Consider the following 13,862-nt stretch of genomic DNA (forward strand, 5'->3'; position numbering starts at 1 on the left):
TAATATCATGCTGCATGATCTGGTAATTGTTGCAATGATGTAAGCAACGGTAAAACATAATTAAAGTTAGCGATTTTACTAGACAGTGCTGTTGTACAGCAATCTGATTCCGCTATTTCAATTGCATGTTGACGGAAGTTCTCAGAGAGTAACCGAAACAATCAACGCACACGCTAGCTGAAATGCTAAGGGCGGCGACTCCTTGAGATTGAGGGGAGGGAATTTCGTAACAGATTGCCGCCATTTTGTTTTTAACTGAATGTGATTGGTTGTCACTGATTAATTAATCTGTGACCGAAGTATAACCAGAGCAGCATGCACACAAATGATCACAACAATTTGTATCAAGCTAGTCAACTGCAACACCATTCAGTATTATTTCTACTTGCAAGCAACAAAACTTCCAAAGTATTTTCTTCGATCATCGTTCGCTAAATCGAAGTCCCATTACATAGCGTGATAGCGTCCAGTATTGCCCGATATTGGAGGGCTGCTGCTGTAGCTCCTGCCCCCGGTTCCGCCGCCTCTGATTTATAACAATGTGATTTTGAAACAGATGTTGCATCCACCAATGTGTGTTTGCCAGAGACGTACTCTGGCATGCCTGTAGCACTTGTGTCTACTAAACTTTAGGGCTCTTCTCGCACGTGCATGCGGGTATCTCTAGAGTGCATATGCGCATTTTTAGATTCTATAATCTACTTGATTTAATTATTACTGCACGGATAGAGTTACGCCATGATCGGACGAGGAACCCTTATACCTAGACATTTCATTGCATCTGCATCCTCTACGCAATTGACAATGAGAACCACCTCGAGCTCTACGTTACGTTTATATTCTTTTTTCTAGCCGGTCGCCCGTACTCTGCTAACGCCGGCTGCCCGAAGACGCCCCCAGACTGCCCAGGTGAACAGAACGGAGCTGGAGATATTTCCGGATCTTCTAGTGTGATCGGTGGTGTTTTCTCCATCTCATCATGGCGTAGCAAGAGTTGCTCTCTGTGTTCTGACGACGCAACCGTGCAGCGTGCCAGCGTCGAGCTAACCGAAGTTCTAATACTCGCCACAAAGATTCTAGACAATGCGACAGAAGAGGAAGACGTGGCGTTTGGGTATAGCATCGACGACGACTCCTGCGGGAATCATCGAACTGCCGAGTGCATACAGAGTCTGACTCCGACTAGATCTACTCTGGCGACTTTTGTCGGTCCTTACTACGCGAACGAGACGGAGCAGGGCATTCTCTACAAGCATCTCAACGGATTTCCTCTTCATGATGACAAGGGAATTTTTCTCTTCCCTATGTGCCTTCTCGTACCTAACAGGCGTACAGTAATTTCTGGTAAGTCTCAGATTGTGATGTTTCATCAGACTTGCGAGTTGCAAACGCTCGCAGCTGTTGACTTCCTTCTACAGGAACGCTGGTGACGCATGCGGTATGGCTTCTTTACGTCTCTTCAAGCAAGAACTGTTGCGCAGAAATATCTTTTGCCATTTTCAAGTGAGTCTATGTATATGTAAAAAAGAATGCGTGCAGTAGACAACGTGTACTTGCAGTAGATGCTAGAGGAGTTGTGTGTGTGTGTGTGTGTGTGTGTGTGTGTGTGTGTGTGTGTGTGTGTGTGTGTGTGTGTGTGTGTGTGTGTGCACGTAAGCAAGTGACAGCATTGTCTCACTGTGTCATTCGTCCGTAGTGAACATGCGTAGGACAGTTCGACGAGCCGACACTTACATCAACATATTTGAGGGGTTCCAGAACTGACCGAGAAACGAGATTACATGTTTTCATTAGAAGCGGACGTAGCCAAAGCGATCGAAGGCGTCGTCGTCGAGCCGCAGAGGATCGAACTCATAGAAAACGTCGGATGCGGTGAGACACACAGAGTGCCTATCAAAACGCAGTCAGATGTATGTGATGTTGTGTTGTTGTGTAGGTAACTTTGGCAAGGTTTACAAGGCATTCTAGACGGTAACCAGACTGTGGCCGTCAAGTCGGTTCTAGGTGAGATTTTGCATGAAGCCTGAATTGTCATACTGTATATCTGCGAGTACGTGTTCCCCATACTCAAATAGTAGCCCATGTTCTGAGGTGATTGAAAAATAGTAGCCCTTCGCTGACACGTGCACTTCGCTGACATGTATACCTACTTGCACATGAACACCAGCTGCGAAAATGTGGTTTAAGGCTGCCTGTGTGGGTGTAAAAGTGTTAGTGTTCTGCACAATTAGATGAAACCCGCTGTCTTTCTCGGGTTTAAAAGTGCTCGAACAGTAACCCTTTGGTCACTAGAAGCAGCAACGTGCTGAACGAATGTCAACACACTGCCATATACGCAACGCAGTGTTGGAGCTCTAAGGCAAGGCACTTGGTCACCGAAGTCGTTCGGGATATGCCAGCTGTGAAGAGGTGTTTGTAAATTCGAAAACATACATGGAACTGCGCAACTTTGACTCAATGGGACACTCCCACGCATACTTGGTATGTGTCCGTACAGTATGAATGGTAAAGCATGTAAACTATGTATGACAGCTGCTGTCTGCATCTCAGGACAAGAGTCATTAGACTTACTGTTGCTTGGCCAGTAAGAGTCAATCGTTTTTCGCTTTGACATGCTGACAGCTACATGCAGTGCCATAGCACATAGCTACCAACCGTCCCAGGATTCCCTGGATTGTACCGGGATTTGGCCCTCCGTCACCCGTCGGGACACAAAATGTCCCGGGATTTCCTTGAACAGATTGACGAATACAACCGAGAGAGTAGATAGAGAAGTCGAAGTCATACACTCATGTTCCATCCTGATTCTAATGATCTTTCGAGTTATTGTCTGGTCTGTGGCCTAGTGGCTTCGGTTTGTCTACAGCACATGCAATTACATTGAATATCATGGGAACTGCAAGGCCGTACCTTTTGCGCGTGCGTTACGTGGGGGCGTGGAATTTGTACACTAAAATCCAGGGAATTTGGGTGTCCAAGCTCTGGGTTTTCATGTCCAGAGGTTGGCAGGTATGATAGCGCCCCTGGGTTATCATTGTTAACCCTCTTTGACAGAGAATATACCAAATACCCGGGTTACCCTTTCATGGATTTATGTTCATTCCCCGGATTGTCAATCCGCGGCGAGGATTGACAATCCGGGGAATGACGAAGACGGGGAGAGACTGACTCGAGTCTAGGATTTATGTTCTGCCTGTCTACGTTATACTTCTGAGCAACAAGCTGCATCTTATCTACAAACGGTACTGCGCTCTCGAAGCTTTCAATACAGTAATCAGTGAAACAATAACGGATGTACAGTAGCAGTAAATCCACTTTCACCCGTTATGTCCCGGATAAGCGGATTTTTACCGGCAGTGTCGCCTATAGCTATTTGACTGTACGTGGGTAGGATTCTTTCAGAGAATTTACGATTTGTGGATAGTTTTCTGGATGAAACGTTTGGCACTCCCGTTAGAGTTCTGTTGAATTGACGTCTCGTTTGAGTGTCTTCATTTCAACGGACGTAGAGAGCCGTCAAGAATTGAAGATGCTCGTGTCTACACCAAATATAGAGCAGGTAAGCATTTAAACTAACTGGTTTGGTGTTGCTCCGGGTTTAGTACGCTCACACATTGCAAATTCTGTAATTCAAGAAATTATATAAGGCAATGAATTTGAGGCTTCGAATTCTGTCTCACCGTACAGCAGGACATCTGGCATGTGAATGGTTACTGCAACCTTTACGCTTCAGCAGCACTGCTTTTCTGTTGACTGAGATAGTTTGTTTCTTTTTGTTTGTTTGTTGTTGTTGTTTGTAATATTTCTTTTATGTTAAAATTGCATCATGTTTATGTGTGCGACGCAGATATACAATAACGTATAATAATTAGCTGAGGAAAAACTTAGGATAAACTATTAAACCCTAGCGTTTCAGATATTTTGACATATTAGCAAAGACTATAGGTACATATACATATGATATGTATAGTAGATTAGTGACAGGCAGTTAGCTGCTGAAGAAGCCATTGCAGTGTTCACCAAATTGTGTAGCCTGGATGGTCTGGACAACCACAAATATTGGATGGTCAACCAAACAGGCATTTGCAGGTAGCCCAGAACAACTACACACTGTTTGGGCAACATACCTGTAGCTGTTCTGTGTTAAGATTTAATAGTTTCTGTTGTCTGCTACTGTTCGTTTCTAACGAACTAGTGGTGATCAGCAAGAGTGAAAGGCGTGACTAGTTGTAGCTAATACCGTCTGTTGTTCTCAGTATCAATTGCAATACTCGTCTAAGAAGGTCATGCAGTAACAACTTCTTGCAGGATTAGCAATTACATACAAGAATTTTAGTTTGTCTAAATTCTTAGTCTATATTCCAATATCAGTTGTCTAGGTGCTTTTCCTAATATAACTAATGACAGCAACATATTTAAATATAATTATTGGTACACTTAAGGATAACTTCTTAATTGTGCCCAAAAATTTTTGGGCCTTCTTTAATTATTAGGCAGCTACTGCATGTTTATGACAGGCAACCTAACATTTTCCCAGGCAACCAACACATGGGCACATGGTAGCCCAGGGACAGCTAACAGGTGTAGTGATTTGATGAACACTATACATTGAACAAGTCGTGTTAGCATGTTGCATAAAAGACTAATGCAATAATGTAGAACAAGAAAATATTATTTTGATCCTTTACAACTTGCAGATTTAATTTAGCGATTTTTTTGAATTCAAAAATTTGCAACTATTTAATCGCTCGCAAAAATTTCCTGAATTACAGTACCTAGTATTAAGATTTTAAGATAATTTGTTTGCATTTGATTACCATCATCATGCATCATCATTGTATGAGGATGATGAGGATGATGATGCTAACAACTTACCATACTTGGAGGTTTATATTTTAGCTTTCAGACAGTTGCCTTGTGATGAGTATCAACAACTTGATTTTGCTCTCTAAGACCACGGGAAAGACACCCATAAACAGATAGACTAGTATCCATTAATTGCTTGATATTCTAGGACCTTGCAATTATTAACTGCAGTCACTGATTCTGCCATGCATGCCATATCCTATACTAGTATGTGTAGCCACTTTTTTCGGGCACTACGTTTAGCAACACTACACGAATTTTTTGTTTTTATTTTATTGGGTAGGAGAAACCTTGTAACTACTCACTGTACTAATACACACGTATTCCCACATGCTACAGAACACTATGAACGGCGCTACTGCTGCTGGACAGCGATTCATTGAAGTATGCAATGTCAACCCTCTTGTCAGTGATCCTGTAATCTGACGTTGACTTTAGCTAGTTGTCTAAATTCTAGCTGCCAAAATTCTGCCTAGGGACATACTTGCCAGTATCTGTAACCATGCTCCAATAGATCGCTACCTATAACATTCAGCGTACTCATTGTGTCTAGAGCTAACTTTACCCCGGTGGTCAGACTTCAGGATTTGTTTATTTGATCAATTTAAAAGGCAGGAGATAACCGTCCCCTCTTTAGCTGAGGCTGTATGTGGATACACAATACGTTGATGGTGCATGCAGTTATAGTAAGTAGAACAATTCCATGGCGTCAGATCCTAACTACTGATTGAGTAACTCTTGTCCTGCCATGAGAGCCTGAAGTGACTCACATGACTTCATGTGCCACAAATGCTGTTCACTGTTAGGGCAAATTCGCTTGTAACACTTGATAGTTACCAGTTGAATTTACTACTCCTGAGTCCTGTGACTTCACTGTGTAGTGACTAAAATTACGTTTAGTACTTAGCAGGACATTCCACAAATCGCACAACACTAGACAATGTCATCAATACATACTATATGACAATGTCAACACAAATTGTAGATCACTACAAATATCTGTTCGCTACTCATGAAGATGACCTACCTATTACCATGCTGCAACTATCTACACCTGATACCAATAATGGATACCGATAATGATAATGGATACATAATGGATACCGATAATAAGCTGCTTATTGCTGTGCTGTGATACGATAATGCACTGCTCACTGTTGTGCAAGTTCTAAACATCCAACTCTGACTGATGATAACGAGGTGTTTCCTCATTCTCCAACTCTGACTGATGATAACGAGGTGTTTCATCATTCTCCTCCACTGCAGTCATATTGACAACCACATCACCACCTCGTCCTAGCTTGTCCAGAAGCTCTAATCCTAATCCTTCACCACCATCTGGCTCATTCTCACGATTTGCTCTTTCTCTCTCAGCCTGCTCTTCGATCTCCATGATTTCGGCCGAACGTGCCTGAGACCAGTTTGAGTAAGGATCCGGTGGGACAGGTTCATCAGCAGCATTAGGATCAAAGTAATTCATTAACTCAGTGAGGAATTCTTCAATATCCCGGACCAGACTTGTGAACGTAGGACGTTCCTCCGCGTTGATTATCCAGCAACGCTTCATAATTTCATATCTGCAAAGCAACAAATTAGCTTACAAATGATCTGAATATTGCAACTACACGGCCCACAATTCAAATGGACACTCATCAGGTTTGTGGAGACGATTTCCTCGTTTAAGGTAGGGAATAACATCTTGATTGGAGACACCAGGATAGGGAACTTGAGCCAAAGTCATGACTTCCCACATTGTAACACCAAATGCCCACTAGACAGATAAGAGTAACAACTTGTATGTTATCACAACACCACAGACTACCTGACCAATTAGTAAATAGTATAAACATTCAAACAGAGTCACTTTACTGCCACCACTAAAATGATTTCACTCTGAGAGTTTTCACAGGTCATTCAAACACTTCGATAATTTCCAGGCTACGATATCCTGGCAGTTAATGAAGGTATTATGTAGCCTGTAATCCTAAGGACTCTTGCACACACAAACAATACTGTGCATTCAAAGGCAGCCACATGCACACAACATACACAGAGACATTGTTAATGTGTCCCAACATCTCTGAATATGTTGTATATAGATGTCACGTGCTTGCTAAGGAGGTGATTATTGTCCATTATATCATTTTGATTGATTTTTGTAATCCTTAATTTAAGCTTTTTTATGCCCATAGAATGACTAAAACATAATCAGAAATATTAATCCTCATGCTTGAGACAAGATGGATTTAAGTAATGCAGATAGTCTGAGTGTGCTCATTAGGCAACTCTGAATGAACTCTAGCACCATAATAGAACACGTGCCAAAGCAGATTACCAGTGGACACTTACCACGTCAGATTTTTCTGTGAAGAAGAAATCGATGAGACTTTCAGGTGCCATCCATTTCACTGGCAGCTGGCCTCCATGTCCCATCCTATAATAGTCCTTGCCCTCAGACATTTCACGAGAAAGACCAAAGTCGGCCACTTTTATTTCCAAATCATTGTTCACCCTGTATTAGTAATTCAATGAAATTAGGACAGAAACCACTACGTACACCTACAGCCTTACATGCAGTTTCTGGCGGCAAGATCACGATGAATGATGCCCTGCTTGCTGAGATATTCCATTCCCATACCAATCTGATGACAAAACTTTGCTAGTTGAGCAAGATTGATTGGACTTTTCTAAACATAGAAATAGTTAGCAGATGAGCTGTGAGAATCAACATTTCACGAACCAATGCTTCCTCCGGAGAAAGCTTTCCTGGTCTGCTTTTTCTCAGGTAGTTCTTGAGATCTCCTCTCTCCATAAATGGTAGTACGATCAACGGTGCAGTCATTCGTACCTTTGCGCTGTCGTCGTTTAGCCAACAGATCCCAACCAGTTCCATTACATTGGGATGATCAAATGCCTTCATCTGCAGTCCTTCCCGTATAAAATCAGTCACCTCCTTTTGACTAGTTACATCTAAAATCATATTGTATAATATTGTTTATTAGCACTGTTAATGCAAATAGCCAGTGTCCTACCCTGCACCGATTTCACTGCGACTTCGTTGTCTGTATCAAGCATACCCTTGAAAACCTCTCCAAAATTGCCTAGACAGCAAGCAGACATTAAAATTTAGTACCATAAAGTTTGCTACAACGTACAGTACCTTTTCCAATTGTAACTTTGATGTCTATCCTTCCAGGATCAATCAGCACTTCGCCTATCTCTTTTAGGACATCCTCGTCAAGCATGAAGCTTGATCCTTCAGTTTTGGCAGAGAGGTGAGGAAATCCATCAAATAGATAGAGATGCTTTTGCGAAGACTGACTACGAATTCCTTAGGACAAAACATCATCATTTGTACGTACACATTAAGCATAAATACAAAACACTTGGATTACGACACAGAACTGGTTACTAAGCCATAATGTCACATACTGAAATGTGTGTGTGGCTATGTGTGTGAACATGCGTGGAGATAATGTGTTAAGACAACAGAATGGAACTCTGACTACTTACTTAGCAGCTCTATAGAATAACGGTATTCTTGGATTTCTCTCCTCTTTTCACGAATGCTTTTGACAGTTTGAAGAGCACTCACAAGTAGACCAACAAATGCAGGAAACAACGCAAGGAAAATGAACCACCGTCCATGATTAAGACACTGTGATGTACTATCAACGTGCACAACAAACACCAACCCAATCATGTACAGGATGCTGGCTGCAACTGCAATCGACGTCCTGATAATGTCAAAAACAGTCAAATGATGCTCATCTTCTTCATCCTTTTTTACACACAAGTCGACAATGAGGAGAGCAATGAATGCAATCAGAAGAATGGCACCAAACCAGTACGAACCAGCCACTACTGATTTGCCTCGTTCTTGGTAACAATGTTCAATTGCCGTACTGTTGTCATCAAACTTCTCTACTTTGTCAAAGTGAGCCACAGCCGCCACAATGAGCTGAATCATGACCAAAGCAAGGAAGCCAAATATTTTAAGGCACAGTTGTCCAAGACGATTCTCAAACCTTCGACAGGCAACGTAAATCAGTAAGACAGTGAAGCAAACGCCATTCGCCAAATTCACCAAGAAGTCATCTCCACGATTATCACAATCGAAAGACTCATCGCCGAATATGATCCAGAAGCAAATGCAGATCGAAAACAGAGTGAGACCAAGCACAATACTGTATCCTGGTGATCTAAGAACACGTTTCACACTCACTTTTATATTGCTGTCATTTCTTACTGTTTCATCATTGTCACTCTTTATTCGTACACAACTATCATTCCATATGTACACGAGACATACGGCAATAAGCAGAAGAAGGATGACAACAACGAGACCGACCATACCGTGCAGTTTGTCAGGATTACAAGAGTCGTCAATAAACTTCATCGTTGGTTTCATCGTCAGCGTTGTTGGTACTGATGTGGTTGGTACTGTTGTTGTTGGCATTGTTGTTGTTGGTACTGCTGTTGTTGGGCATGTTTGAAACTTAGGAAGGGGTTGCTGTTGTATTGGTGTCATTGTGGACATGACAGTGGACATGACAGTGCTGTTAACAAGAGATCCATTAGTATTGCTACCAAAGTCAGTCATATTACCAACACTGTCGGAGATATTGACAGTAGAAGTACTAACAACAGTGGGAATCTCCGAACTGACAGTGCTGTTTACAGAGGCATTCGTGCTGTTATCCACAATCGTGTTGTTATCCACATTCATGTTATTATCCACACTGTTGACTGTAGGAGTAGTGGGAAATTCAGAGTTATTAACAAAAACATAGAGGTGACCATTGTTGCTTTCTATCCCATTGCTATCAATTGTCCATATCCCATACTCTTTTCCACCTAAAACGTAAGTAAACTCCGTTGTTCCAGTTGTTCCATTTGATGTATCATTTGACCCAATTCCCAGCATTGTTTCATTTGATGTATGCTCTGAGACGTTCATATCTCTAGAATACACTCTATCTCCTCCAGTATCACTTTCTGTTTCGATCACCATCTCTAATTCAAGAATCCTGTATTGCCATTGCAAAGGTTGTTGCCAATAAAATGAGCGATGTGTGTGTCCTGTTTCTCCAAACACTAACGTATTTCCGGTCTCCTTGTTCTCAATTGTCCTATTGGCCTTGAAAGGTAAAAAACCGTCACCTAAATCGAACGTTTCAGGTAGTTCTTTGTGGTTAGCATAGTGAATCTCTACGAATTCTCTGATCAGAGAAACTCCAACCATGACAAGTGCAGCTTTGTAGTTTCTCAAAATTGGTCTAATAATTGCAGGCAATGATTCATTAGCATTGCACTGATCAGAACAATTGTAATAACTGTGCCAATATCGCTGCAACCACGTGTTCCGAGTCCACTCATATGAATTGAGACGAATGGATGCCATGTGTTCCTGAATTACTTCAGTCCCATTAATATCATTCCTGAGAGCATAGACTTTGTGGCCATTTTTCACCAATTGTACGATGAGTTCAAACAAGGTATCTGCTTTTCTTGGGTCACCCCAGAAATCTCCAAACAGAAACGAATATGTGCGATTGACATGTGACAAAACGGATTCACTAAAGATTTGAAGAGTGGTAACAGCAAACTCAATAGACGAGAGATAGACAATGTGTGTTGACTGCTCCAAATCATCGTAAAATTTACGGTGATGTAAATAAGTATTAGCCGTATCTTCTTCATATGCTTCACCAATGGTTTGAATAGCCAATTGTGTATAGTCTTTTGGCATATCTGTTGTTGTTTCAGGGGGTCGCTGCCGTCGATAGGCAACCTGTCAGAAACACAAATCAGCTTTATCTGGCAGAGTTACGTCAAGCTATGGTAACATTTCCATGATATCATGTGAGAACAACTTTGTACATACGGGTACAGCATTTTGTAAAGAATAATCTCAAATCCTGATATGACTAACTACAGTTGCTGACGTTATGATAATTCAGGAAGTCACTACTTTTATTCATTTTCAGTGAGCTAATATTCTTATCCTCATTTACATGTAACATTTACCTCTTTTGCTTAAAGCTTGTTTTAATTAGATCAGTCAGTTGGATAATCAGACAAAAGTCAATAATTTTAGGTGTCAGTCTGTGTAACTAATGCATGAACTAGCCACTGGCAGCTAACAATTGTAGTTGGTTGTCATCTAAAAATTCATTGCCATAGGCACTAAAATAGTCACCATTCTGAACCCTTGCTTGACATCAGCCACACACACGCACACACACACACACACACACACACACACACACACACACACACACACACACACACACCAGTTTTAGATCTGACCTACTGGATGAGCCATCAATTATGCAAATTTGCATGCACCTTGCAATTGCAAAACATTATACTTCCCACCATGGTAGCTACTCCAATAGTAAGCTTCCTAATTAATGTTTAGACCATCTATACTTCCCACCATCCTAAGCTTCCTAATGTTGGAAAGAGGCCAGTGCACAAAGGAACCAAAATATAACCCTTACAGAGATAATCAGACATTGACGGGAAAATGCTTTATCTTTCATTCTTTTCAAAATACTGATACCTCTGATTTCTAATTACTTGACTGGAGGCCTGTCTGTTGCTGACTGTCACCCTGGTCTGGTTGTTAGTGGATTCTCTCCATACCCAATGGGAAGGTTGGACAGAAGTACTAATACAAATAATTCATAAAGTAGAGAGGTCTCCTAAACATCTTTTGGCTCCTCATGAAAATCAATCAAAAGCCACAAAAGACACTCTAATAAGGACACACTGATTGCATCCATATACTTTACATTAGATGCCTTGTTTCGAATTAGTCATCTAGTCACCTACATTGAAATGGCAGTCCAGGTCTTTGTCATCGATCTGTTGCTTGAACAGCAAGGTAGACTCTCCACCACAGAAATCTCCACTGGTGACAAGAGTAACATCACCCCAACCTTCCTGTGCCAGAAAATCAACAGCTACCAACGCTTGAAGCTCACAGGTTTGCTGCAGCATAAGAAAACGGTTGTAATAGGGACTATAAACGTCATTCTCCACCCTAGAACTGTAGGAAAACGGATTGTCAAGTAGTGACAAAAAGCCGGTGTGAAGAAACTCTGTGCTATCCTCATTCACAACACTCTTTGTCAACTCAACGAATTCCGATTCAGGCATCGACACGCTATGCTTTTGATAAAACGGGCATACAATAGAGGCTAAAACTCTAGGCAGTTTTTCAGAGGCCAGCCAAGTCATCTGACTTCCAACACAGTTATCATGAGTCTGGTCATTCCCACAGGTGTCATATAGCCTGTAGCTCAGCATTCTGTTCCTGTCCATAGCATTGATCAAATCTGTGGCGTACAGAAGAGCTTCGGCCTGCTCAACAGCAAAGCGGTGCGGTGGAAACTGTGCACTATTAGCGTCACACAGAGTGCACACGTAGTCGAGGGTCTCCTCAGAAATTCTGTCCCACATGGATACAGAGAAGAAGCCACCGACAACGGTGGTGTTAGCCGTAGTGCCATCGACATACATCGCGTAGTCTCTTGGATCCGGACAGTTGTTTGCTACACTGCTCGGTAAACATTGGTTTGATAGTGAAGAAACGCAGCAAGCTTGAAGTGCTAGCAGCACAACAACGGCAGCTGCACGAAGCAATGTGGAACAGGAACAACCAGAGACGCACATGGCAGTCGATCTTGGGAGAGAAATCCTACTTGCGGCAAAATACCATTGTGTTTTGATATGCACCGTTGCCTCGTTTGTAACCGTAAGTTACACATCCTTACATGGTGACATCAACTTTCGCTACGTAAATGGAACACTAAATGAAGAAGCACTACAGTGTCCTAGGGCGTACCCCATAGCTTTGCAACGTTGCCTCGTAGCCCCGCAGTGTGGATTGCAGTCCCGGATGTTGTGTCACCATTCCTGATTTGCAATCCACACTTCTTCTGAGGCGAGCCTTGCAGGTCGGTCGCGAGCGTGAAACAGATACTGACATTTGGTCACGTGTTTGCCTCAGCAGCGATCACGTGTTACGTCTAGCTGGCCGGTCGGTCGGTCATCTAGGTACGTCACGATAGGGTACGACTCCTTAGGATAACGTAATCGTAGTGTGCACACTAAAGTCTGTTCACGAATTAGATGGACTCGTGCCAGAGGGTTGGACCTTAGCTAACAGATTATCAAGAAAGCCGGATGTTATGTTTGTATAAGAAGCTATCTTAGACTGATTGCATTCTTAGCGGGTGTTGTCACAAGGACACAAACCACTAGATATTATGGTGATTGAAGTAGACCCTAACGAAGAGTCAGATGCTGGTGAGTCTGATTCCACAGAGAGCTATGACGAAGATCAATGCAAGCCACAGGAAATCAATAAATGCTTGCTTGTACTGTACACGAGTTTCTAATTGTTTGCGTCATTAGGATTTTGTTACACCCCTTCTTAGTTTGATAAAGAGTCATCTCACTGGGGGTTGTCTCTAGATTGATCTGATTAAGCTTGTCTCCACCCGCTAACTCATTACAATTCCGGAAGTTGCTTATGCTGGTCTTCTGTTCATAGTAAGAAATGTATAATTATTATAATTGAATTAAGCTCTTCAAAAGCTGTCCATCGATATCAATTAGACCTCGGAAACCCATACTATAATCCTGCTACGCGCTGAATTCCTCAGTCCATCTAATGCGTGAACGGACTTTAGTATAAAATAGATACTCGGACAGTATTCTACTCAGTGTGTGTGTGTGTGTGTGTGTGTGTGTGTGTGTGTGTGTGTGTGTGTGTGTGTGTGTGTGTGTGTGTGTGTGTGTGTGTAGTTGTTGTTGTCTTGCTGTTGTATTGCTAATCGAGCATTGTGTGCGTTGACAGTGTCTCAGTCTGTACACGTTCTAGAGTAGTATTGTTCATCTCATAATTATGATATCGGCCATTTGCCCTCTGTATAATTACAACCGTGTACGTCGACAAAACTGTTCCAGTCCGTACACGCGTT

General features: G+C 42.1%; 1 protein-coding gene and 1 long non-coding RNA gene across 2 annotated transcripts; one reads left to right on the plus strand and one right to left on the minus strand.

Annotated features, from left to right (window-relative positions):
- The first annotated feature begins 882 nt into the window (after nucleotides 1–882).
- LOC134181058 (uncharacterized) lies at nucleotides 883–11,077 on the plus strand. The gene is made up of 5 exons (XR_009970066.1): nucleotides 883–1,344; nucleotides 1,419–1,503; nucleotides 1,697–1,872; nucleotides 1,937–2,004; nucleotides 10,636–11,077. It is a non-coding gene; the product is annotated as an uncharacterized LOC134181058 (long non-coding RNA).
- LOC134181057 (uncharacterized) lies at nucleotides 5,745–12,736 on the minus strand. Its single transcript, XM_062648256.1, has 9 exons — nucleotides 11,707–12,736; nucleotides 8,380–10,660; nucleotides 8,027–8,197; nucleotides 7,899–7,967; nucleotides 7,607–7,836; nucleotides 7,438–7,553; nucleotides 7,216–7,378; nucleotides 6,501–6,637; nucleotides 5,745–6,443 (listed from the first exon to the last, which is right to left on the minus strand). The coding sequence occupies exons 1-9, from the start codon at nucleotides 12,547–12,549 to the stop codon at nucleotides 6,035–6,037; spliced, it is 4,419 nt and encodes a 1,472-aa protein (XP_062504240.1). The 5' UTR covers nucleotides 12,550–12,736; the 3' UTR covers nucleotides 5,745–6,034.
- Nucleotides 12,737–13,862: the final 1,126 nt, after the last annotated feature.

The sequence above is a fragment of the Corticium candelabrum genome, chromosome 6 (genome assembly GCF_963422355.1).
Source record: "Corticium candelabrum chromosome 6, ooCorCand1.1, whole genome shotgun sequence".
In the NCBI taxonomy this organism is placed as follows: Eukaryota; Metazoa; Porifera; class Homoscleromorpha; order Homosclerophorida; family Plakinidae; genus Corticium; species Corticium candelabrum.